This window comes from Leucoraja erinacea, chromosome 1, assembly GCF_028641065.1.
Source record: "Leucoraja erinacea ecotype New England chromosome 1, Leri_hhj_1, whole genome shotgun sequence".
In the NCBI taxonomy this organism is placed as follows: Eukaryota; Metazoa; Chordata; class Chondrichthyes; order Rajiformes; family Rajidae; genus Leucoraja; species Leucoraja erinaceus.
Genome location: NC_073377.1, coordinates 131,042,146 through 131,053,216, shown reverse-complemented (window position 1 = coordinate 131,053,216; position 11,071 = coordinate 131,042,146). Strand labels below are relative to the sequence as shown.

The window sequence follows — 11,071 nt, the reverse complement described above, 5'->3', positions numbered from 1 at the left end:
TCGGGTTCTCCAGTTTCCTCTCACATCCCCAAAACTTGCAGGTTAGTACGCCAGTGGATCTCTGTAATATTCCACCTAATATGTAGGGAGTGAATTAAAAAGCTGGATAACATAAAACTACTCTGAAGGGGTGATCAATTTCAAGTTCAAGAGATCATGTTCAAGAAAGTTTATTGTCATGTGTCCCATATAGGACAATGAAATTCTTCCTTTGCTTCAGCACAACAGAATATTGTAGGCATAAATAAATACAGAACAGATCAGTGTGTCCATATACCATTGAATATACATATACACACATAAATAAGCATATAAAGTGCAATAGGCTATTAAAGTTCAATTTTTTTGTTTGAGTTGAAGTTTAGTAGTCTGATGGCTGAGGGGAAGTAGCTGTTCCTGAACCTGGATGTTGCAGATTTCAGGCTCCTGTACCTTCTACCTGAAGGCAGCGGAGAGATGAGTGTGTGGCCAGGATGGTGTGGGTCCTTAATGATGCTGCCAGCCTTTTTGGGGCAGCGACTGTGTAATACCATCCCTCGATGGTAGGGAGGTCAGAGGCGATGATGGACTGGGCAGTGTTGATCGATGGTCAGTGTGGAGAAGGGCCTGTTTCCATCCTTATAACCAATTAACTTTTGGGGTTATATGACACCATAGCTCCTGAGTTAGATTATTACTTGACTCAGTTATGTATGGTAATGTGAATAGTTAAATAAATAGTGTGCTGGATAATTTTGGAAGTGAATTTAAGGGCATCCGCATTCAGACGACATTATCAATTATAAGATTGATTTAAACAGATTACATCAAACCTATAAAATACATGAGGTGTTATAATTCTTTTTAATTTCCTCTATCATATTTGCATTTGGTGAAACAGATAAATGGGCCTTAATTATTTAACTTTCTTATTATTTAAACAGCATTCAAAAATGATTTTCAACTTTCTTGAGAAGTTTGTGAAGAAACATGACATTCTTCAGTGATGTGACTGCAAACATAAATTAAACCATGTACCATTCACAAAAGACTAAAGGCTCAAGATATCCAAAATGATGATGGGAAAAAGTAATACATATCTGTAATATATCTGGCTAGAAAGCTTGCAATACTGTGACTTTAATTGAATGGGTGAATGGCATCATGGATTACAGTATGAAATGCAAACATTAATAAGAGAAGAGAAAAATGTATTGACATTGCCTATTTCCCATTCCTATCAAGATGACTGAAGTCTCTTTGCAGCTCATGTAACATAGGAAGCACAGCTATTAATTTGCACACAGCAAACATTCACAATCAGAAATGTGATAATGGACATATATATATTTTTTACTGGTGATGTTTGTGAGGAATAATGATAGTCCACAATACCTTCTCACAAGTTTAGGCAAAGCCCTGGGACAAAAGCATATGTTGAAAAATAGAGTCATACTGCTATAAAGATACAGCAGGGAAACAGGCCCTATGGCCCATTGAGTTTGCGCCAACCGTTGCCTGCCCATTTACAATCGTTTTGCATTAACCCCATTTTTAATTCTCCTGACATTCTCATCTACCCCCCCCCCCCAGATTCTAAACTCATCAATATATGGGAGACAGTTTTATGGTGGCCAATTAACCCATAAATTGAATACCTTTGGTTTTGTCTGGGTTGAAACCAAGTACCCAGAGGAAGCATCAGAGTCGTAGGGGAAAATACAAACTCCACATAGGTAGCATCTAAGGTCAGGACTGAACATAAATCTCCAGTATTGTCAAGCAGCAGCTCTGCTAGCTGTCACCAAGAATAGTTTTTCTAAGATGAGTTTTAACTGGCCTCAAATTGAAAGAAGTGTGACTGAGGAGGTAATGTGGTTTGTAAGTTTGGAGTGGTACATGAATTTCAAAAGTAAGGAGCAAAAACTCTCAAGGAGTAAAAAAATTAGATCACCCATGATTGTATTGGTCCCTGGATTAGCATATTGGATTTAAATTGTCTCCAAGAATTTGTTATTCTGTATTTGAAATTAAAATGATTATTTTTCAGAGTTGACGTTACTGTAGTCATTATAAATCTGAAATGTCAAAGTACTTAAAAGGATAGTAGTTTTAAAAAGATTCTCTTTAACTTTGAGATATTTTCCCAGCTGGTGGTCTGCTGATTCATTATGGTTTTCAGTAAAGTTAGTTACTTGTGCTGATTCTGAATCCATTTATACTGCTTTTTATGTTGATACAGAATAGTTTCATGTATGCATCAGTGTGGTAATGGTCATGCACAATAGTCGTATTGATGCAGCATCAGATCTCCAATTGTTTTGATATTTTTCTCCTTGTTGCAAAATGATGTAGGATCTACGGAATGAGTGGAGATAGTGACACCTGACATTGTAGCCTGCCCGATGGCACAAGCTCACAAATCTCTACACCACGTGGAAATATGGTAAATAATGGATAGGGGGGAATAACCATAGTGCCATACATTAATCATGGAGTTTTTGTCAACTGAACTCTTGACTAGTTAACAGTATTGAAATTTCTGCTGCGCTTAGTTACTTAAAATGTACATGATGTTCATTTTGTGGGGTGCTATTATCTTGTCTCAGTTTTGCTTTTCAGACTTTTATCGTCGATGCTGTCAGCATCTACTCTCCTGTTCCATGTAAATGCTGCACAATAATATTCACACCAAATAACTCCAGATTGCTGCATAGAACTCAAAATGTTTGCTTTTATTTGAAAATTCGGTGTGGTTATACATACGCAGGTTTACCACTGGCCAGGGCATTTTTCATGAGTTTCCTTTCTGTCTGTTTGGTGATAATTTATTTCTCATACCACTAGACTGTCAGAGATTAACACGCCATTCTCACAGTTAAATTTATTCCATCTCATCTTCTTAGCACTGTCATTAAAACTATTTATTGTTGTTCCTTATTGCCTAAAATTACTATTTTGCTATTTCTTGTAGCTGGTAGGAGAGGGACCTCCAGTGCCTTCAAGTGTTGGCTGCAGGAGGTGTCCCCCCAGGACACACAGGTGGTCGGGCAAGGAATGGGACGTTGGGTCATGGGCCTGCACTGGCCTGGTCTTACCGGTATCGGAGATGCTCCAGATTTAAGAGAGAGTTAGATAGAGCTCTAGAGGCTAGCGGAGTCAAGGGATATGGGGAGAAGGTAGGCACGGGTTATTGATAGGGGACGATCAGCCATGATCACAGTGAACGGCGGTGCTGGCTCGAAGGACCGAATGGCCTCCTCCTGCACCTATTTTCTATGTTTCTATGTTTCTATGCCAACATGTGGACCAGATTTGAACGTTAGACTTTTTCTTTGTAAATGGTGCAAACATATAGCGACTGTGCATTTGAATCTTGTCATGCTCTTTGCTACTTACTATATTCTACAACTTTTCAGAATTATAGAGAATATTTTTGCATACTCATCAACTCCCTTCACATTTAACTTATCTGCTTACAACCAAAAACCCAATTGGTTTACTTATTAAAGATGGATAGTGTGATAAAATAAAACACATTAAATCACCAGTGTGGAGTGCGTGGTTCTGTTTTTCACAGCAGTCTTCCTTGCGAGCTTATCTTAATTTTAAAATGTAAAGTTACGGCTAGGGTTAATTTTGTGTGATAGACAATGCCCATTCAGAAACACTTGAAACTGTTCAAATGTTAATTGTTTCAAGCCGGCGATCTTTCATCAATAGCAGATCATCTGACCAAATGTTTACCTCCCTTTAGATGCTGCCTGACCTGCTAAATATTTCCATTGTTTTCTTTCTAGTTCACATTTCCAGAATTATGCATTTGAATCAAGATTTTAATTATTCAGATTATGTTATAAACTGAGAAAAAGAAGAAAGCTTTCATTCAACTTATTTGTAATAGACTTGAAGATGTTTTTCAAGTCTAAAACAGAATCTAATCTTGTTGATGGTGAAAGATTCCTTCACATTGTGTAGTAAGAAATCATATGGATCTGCACCAGAAAACTGCACATAAATCAATTTCAACATATGTACGTGTCTTCGCTACATTTTTATGAAATATTAGCAAAGGAACTCTAAATTTGAAGTTTTTTTTTTACAGAATCCAAGGAAATGTGCCAGCATGTGAACACTACATTTCCACGTGAAAATCAATTCCAGTCCAAAAAGGTTGCCAGTTGCTACCTGATAAATGTGATGGCCATAACTTCAGACTATCAGACTAATGTTGCAAGATAAGGAATTCCCATCTGCAAAATAATTGAATTTGATCAAAACCTGTACCACCATGTGAGTGTAAGAGAAAAGCCTGATGTATTCACAATGACGTTCAGCAAGTAGAGCCAAGTAAATGATGTACCTTGGCTTCCTCATGAGATCTCCATCATAAGTGTAGTTAGTCTCCAGCGAATTTGAACCATTCCACGTGATATCAAGAAATGGGTAGGAATGCTGAATACAGCAAAGTCTATGGGATTGGACAAGATTCCCACTGCATCCCAAAACTAGCTGCACATCCAGCCAATATGTTGCAGTAAAATTTCATGCTATATCCCCATAACCCCTTACACCCTTAAATGAAGAAATATGCAAATCTCTGCCTTAAAGATATTCACTTACTCATCCATGAATTCGACAGATTCACCACCCTCTGACTAAAGAAATTCTTCCACAAATCCCTTCTAAAGGTACGTCCTTTAGTCGGAGGCTATGGGCTCTGGTCCTAGACTCTCCCACTAGGGAGACATCCTCTCCACATCCACTCTATCCAGGCCTTTCACTATTCCGTAATCATATGATAACCCAAAATCCTGGAATCATTTTCATGAACCTCCCCGGAACCTCTCCAACACCAACGCATCCTTGCTCAGATATGGGGCCCAAACTGCACACAATGCTTCAAATGCCGCCTGACCAGTGTCATACAAAGCCTTAGCATGACATCCTTGTTTTTATATTCTAGTCCTCTCGAAACAAAAAAATAAAAGGTATCGACTTCGCCAACAAGAGGGCAGCACAGTGGCGCAGCTTGTAGAGCAGCTCCATCATGGCGCCAGAGACCCGGGTTCGATCCCGATCTCGCGTGCTGTCTGCGTGGAGTTTGCATGTTCTCCTTGCGACCGAGCGGGTTTTCTTCGATTTCGTCCCACATCCTAAAAATTTGCGGGTTGTTGGGTTAATTGGCCTCTGTAAAACTATCCCTAGCGTGGATGGAGTGGAAGGGAACGTGGGATTAATACAGAACAAATGCCAACGTGTGATCTCTGGTCTCTGTGGACCAAAGGGCTGGTTTCCCCGTTGAATCTTTAAACTAAAACTAAATCGGTAATACCTTCTGAACCTTCTGAATTTGTAGTCGGCAGCATCGCATATCGCCAACTTGATAGCGGCATCGAATATAATATTTCGGCACCGGCAGTACTTTGAATGACTATGCCTGTTTACCGACTATTAGGAAAGGTTAGTCCATTGTATATGTGTAGCGTGTTCCTCCGTGGTCTCCTATTACATGCTTGCACGATTGAGAAAATGCTATTATGGAAACGGCAGATAGGAGGCATGTATACCCAGCAGATCTCGCCACATGCAGAAATTTAGCCGACACTGAGGACATACTGATTCCTGCACTATCTTTACCAATGTACGGTTTCAGCTCATTCTACAAAAGGCAGTTGATACGACCTCATTAAACGAGGGGCTTTGATGTGACTCCGAGAATAAAGGTCAATTAGTGCATATTCATTCAGAAAGAATTCCAGCTAAAGAGCTGTTCTAGCCGCCTTTATACACACACGAATAATGGAAGATTCATTCCTGGATCAAGATGTCCAGACTCTATTTCCGACTGTGAATGTAAAAGGAACCATGAAGCACGTATTGATTAGACGGGCGCATTAATATTCCGATAGACTATAATCTACTTTTTATTGATTAGCCCATTATTTTATAAACTGTCCCGGCACCCTGCATCTCGTACGTGCAACTGAAATGAAATTAGCTTTTAGAGTCCATTCCTCCTTCTCCTCGCAATCACTACCGTTGCCCGTGAGATTGAACAACCCCCCCCCCCCCCCCCCCGCAAAAATAAGGTTTTATCTTCTACAGAAACAACGCAAATGCATCGTCTGTGAAAAACCCGGAGGATATTTTTCTACCTAATTTTCTTTCAATCTATCCATATCTATCATCTGCCCGTCGACAGCATCATTTATTGCGTGCAGGGCGCTACCCGGGTCCTCTCAGCGAGGAACCCACGCTCTCCCTTGCTGGTATTTACCCCTCGGGTCACCTCCCAGAGATGGGTAATGTTTATTCTGCTGACATCGGGATCGACTTGAAGCATTTTTTTTTCTGACTGCGGCGATACGCGTCCCAACACCGCGTGCAATTTTGGAACGCTTTTTATAAACCGTATTGCCTTTAGAGGAATTTATATTTGTTCGCACTAAAACAAACACGCGCATATGTGTCCTGTCAGACGTACAAATCTGATGCAAACGGCACTTCTGGTTACACAATGGAACATATCTCAGAACTATCCCACCTTTGATTTTTACTTAATGGATTTTCGATGTCACTGTTAAAGCATCTTCTTCGTCTAACATGCAGCGCATGGTTACAGAGGCGACGAGCTACATAAGATTGGGGAAAATGGATAAAATCCACCACAGCCCGCCAGCAAACCCCCTTCCTCAACCACAATCGTCTCCACGCTCACATACACCCCCAATAAGTAAACCGCCAGCAACGCCCAAAGCCTTAACTCGGTTTATACGATCCCTGCGGTAACATCACGAACACCCTGCTCGCACCAAGACAATCAGTCAGTTTCCACAGCGGCCGCCCGTCAGCGACGCCCCCACAACATGCGGCACGTGTCACGGGACCCTGACATACAACTAGATACTCCACAACATGCCGCTTCGGTTAGCGGTGTGCCGCATATTCAAGCTAAAAAGTGCATCGTTTTGCGGAAATGATCGGTATGGCGTTGTAATGAACAACGTCTAGTAGCTTGCACTGACTAACTGTCGGCACTGGCGCTGTTGGATTTGTCTTTCACATTTCCTTCACGATGAAGCAAATCGGTAACTAAATACACTGCTGCTATGATTTGTTATGATTACATATATGGCAATGGCTTGCGTGTCTGCGGAAACTCTGCTGAAAGATGCAATTAGAATAAAGCAATATTGTTATGGAGAGGAGGGAGAATGTGAGATGAGTTCAGAAAGCCTTAAATTCACAGTGGCTGGACTATCCCTTTGTTGGTTTGGTGTGATCTGATTATAACAAGCACCTGTGCGAGTGCATTGCACTAACTCAGAGCAAGTCCGGGGATTGTAACGTTATTTGCTCGGCTCGGAGAGTGAAACCGAACCGATCCGACCCGCCCGCTCTGCCGCTTACTGGCTCCGCGCTGCCTGACGCACGACAGCTAGGTGCCCCGTTGCCAGCCAGTTACAGCGCAGCTCCGGCTGGCCACTGTGACCATTGGTTGGCCCAATGTAGGCGCTACGCAAAAGCAGAGCGCTGAGCCCAGAGAGCTGCAATCTGTCAGTAGAGGCAAGAGCACAGGAACCAGGGACTGCAGCCGCGGGGAGCAGGGAAAGCTAACGGCAGCAGGCAGGAACACACGCACAAACAAAAGGACGAAAAGGAATATATATATATATGTCTATCTATATATGTGTATATATATATAAAACACTCGTGAAGTTCGGATTAGCGAGCAGAACTCTAGAAAGTGTTAGACGATAAACTCCAGACCCAGTTGTTCGCGTTTTGCACCGAGGATATGACCGGCCGCTGTGTGAAAGGGTTCGCTGTTAAACCAATGCCCGCGGGATTCGCTTCTTCCAGGCCACTACTGAGCAGTGGGAGATCAAACGACTATTTCACTCATTAAAAAGGCAAAATAAGTTCACGCTTCGGATGCGACGAGTCGGCTTCACGTAGCTGGCGTTTGCGGAGAAATGTGATGGAGAAGAAAATCAAGACGGAGCGCGAAGTCGAGTATAATTCGTGATATTTGTTGTTTTTTCTCCTCCCGAACAAAAGGAAACATCGTTATTCAACCTAATAAGGGACGCCGATCGGTTTGGGCTTTGGACATGACCTTCCTATTATTTTTGCTTTGCATCCTGATCGATCGCGTTGCCTGTCAGATCCGCTATTCCGTTCCCGAGGAGCAGGAACATGGCACGTTCGTGGGGAATATCGCCGAGGATTTGGGCTTGGACGTGACCAAGCTGGCGGCCCGCAGGTTCCAGACGGTGCCGAGCTCCCGGACCCCGCACCTGGAGGTGAACCTGGAGAACGGGGTGCTCTTCGTCAACGAGAAGATCGACCGCGAGCAGATCTGTAAGCAGAGCCCCAGCTGCATGCTGCACATCGAGGTCTTCCTGGAGAACCCGCTGGAACTTTTCCGTGTGGAGATCGAGATCGTGGATATTAACGACAACCCGCCGAGTTTCCCGGAGGCGGACATCACGGTGGAGATATCGGAGAACGCCGGTGCTGGCACTCGGCTGCCGCTGGAGAGCGCTTTCGACCCGGACGTGGGCACCAACTCGCTCCGCACCTACGAGATCACCCCCAATAGCTACTTTTACCTCGACGTGCAGACCCAAGGAGACGGCAACAAGTTCGCCGAGCTGGTGTTGGAGAAGAATCTGGACCGGGAGCAGCAGGCTCTCCACCGCTATGTGCTGACGGCAGTGGACGGGGGGATGCCCCAGCGCACCGGCACCGCACTGCTCAGCATCAAGGTACTGGACTCCAATGACAACGTGCCCGTCTTCGAACAGTCCGTCTACACGGTGAGCCTGTCCGAAAACGCGCCCGTCGGCACCCTAGTCATTCAGCTCAACGCCACCGACCGCGACGAAGGCAAAAACGGCGAGGTAGTGTACTCGTTCAGCAACCACGTCTCGCCCAGGGTGAAGGAGCTGTTCAGCATCGAGCCCAGGACTGGCTGGATCGAGGTGAAGGGGACCATCGATTACGAGGAGAGCAGCCTGTACCAGCTGTTCGTCCAAGCGAAGGACCTGGGACCCAACGCGGTGCCGGCTCACTGCAAAGTGCTGGTGAAAGTTACCGACGCGAACGACAACGCGCCTGAGATCAGTTTCAGCACTGTTTCCGACTCTGTGAACGAGAGCGCAACCTTGGGCACCGTGGTCGCCTTGCTGAGTGTCACCGACCGCGACTCGGGTGACAACGGGCAGCTCCAGTGCGAGATCTTGGGGCAGGTGCCTTTCAAATTGAAGCCCTCGTTCAAGAATTACTACACCATCGTGACTGACGGGCCGCTGGACCGAGAGATCACCGACTCATACACTGTGACCATCATGGCGAAGGACCGAGGGTCGCCCCCTCTGGCGTCCAGCAAGTCCATCAAGGTGCAAGTGGCGGACGAGAACGATAATGCACCCCGCTTCTCCCGATCTTCCTACGACGTGCACGTTTCAGAGAATAATGTTCCAGGGGCTTATATTTACGCAGTGACTGCCGTAGACCCCGACTTGGGGCAGAACGCGTACATCTCTTACTCCATATTAGAGTGCGATATACAGGGTATGTCGGTCTTCACTTACGTTTCCATAAACTCCGAGAATGGCTATCTGTACGCCTTGCGCTCTTTCGACTACGAGCAGCTGAAGGAGTTCAGTTTCACGGTGCAGGCCAGGGACGCAGGAAACCCTCCTCTAATCAGTAACACCACCATCAACATCATCATAGTGGACCAGAACGACAACGCGCCGTCTATCGTATCGCCCGTGTCGAGGAACGGCAGCGCCAAAGAGATGGTGCCCCGCTCGGCTGAGCCGGGCTACCTGGTAGCCAGACTGGTGGCAGTGGACGCGGACGATGGTGACAACGCTCGGCTTACCTATTACATTGCCAAGGGTAACGAGCTGGGTCTCTTCAGGATGGACTGGAGAAGTGGAGAGCTCAAGACCGTCAGGAGGTTACCCGCCAACAAGAAGGCCCCCAGCGCCCCGTACGAGCTCCTGATCGAGGTCAGGGACCATGGACAACCGCCCCTGTCAGCTACGGCCACCATCCTTGTGATTGTAGTGGACAGTCCCGTGGACCGACAGGGTGAACGGGGCAACCGAGCTGGTAGCCCGAAGGAAAACTCGCTGGATTTGACCCTGATCTTGATTATCGCCCTGGGCTCGGTGTCCTTCGTATTCCTGCTAGCTATGATCGTGCTGGCCATCCGCTGCCAGAAGGACAAAAAGGTGAACATCTACAGCTGCCTGGCCAGCGAGTGTTGCGCCTGCTGCCGCCAGGCGAGGAACAGGAAGAAGAAGCTCAGCAAGTCGGACATCATGCTAGTGCAGACCACCAACACCAACGCGGCTCAAGTGGCGGTGGAGGAAGGGGGCTTTGGACACCATAGTCAGAATTACTGTTACCAAGTTTGCCTGACTCCAGAATCGGCCAAAACAGATCTCATGTTCTTGAAACCGTGTAGCCCGGTCAGGAGTACAGACGCTGAACACAACCCCTGCGGGGCCATTATTACAGGGTACACCGACCAGCAGCCTGACATCATTTCCAATGGGAGTATATTATCAAACGAGGTAAGGCGTCTATCGCATCTACTCTACATCGCTAGATAACCCCCTCCCCCCACTCCACCCCCACTCCCCCCCCCCCCCCCCCCCCCCACACACACTTGTGGCCATCTCACCCCTTCCCATCCTACTTTTCACTCCTAAACTGTATTTCCTCCCCCAAGCTCATAAATCTAGATCTGCTAACTTAGTTTTTCTCAGCTGAAAGCCGTGTGCGGTTATTTTCGGATGCTGCGCTGTCTTTAGAGCAAGGACGGGCGTCATAATGTGAAATGTTGTAAATGCAGCCAAACGGCACCAATTGTCTACTGTGATTTGATTAAATAATCCGTGACTTCCGGCGCCAGATTAGAGAGTAAAAAAGGAATGACTGTTTTTTATGTAATATGTCGCCCAGTAAACTAGATACATTATCTAGTTATTAACTGTCGGAGAATTGAAACGTTTTATTTTTACATTCTTGTCCATTCTTAACACCTCTGGATATCAATACTTTCAGA

At 45.3% G+C, this 11,071-nt stretch overlaps 1 protein-coding gene across 4 annotated transcripts in view; it reads left to right on the top strand.

Moving 5' to 3' along the window:
- Positions 1-7,503: 7,503 nt before the first annotated feature.
- Positions 7,504-11,071, top strand: part of LOC129701843 (protocadherin-10-like) — a 71,506-nt gene continuing 67,938 nt past the window's right edge. Inside the window, exon 1 of one of the 4 annotated variants that reach the window (XM_055643339.1) lies at positions 7,504-10,577. In XM_055643339.1, the coding sequence (XP_055499314.1) occupies positions 8,097-10,577 (2,481 nt within the window). In that variant the 5' untranslated portion in view covers positions 7,504-8,096. The remainder of the gene's footprint in view (positions 10,578-11,071) is intronic. The other 3 variants (XM_055643347.1, XM_055643323.1, XM_055643331.1) reach the window with 3 other exon arrangements.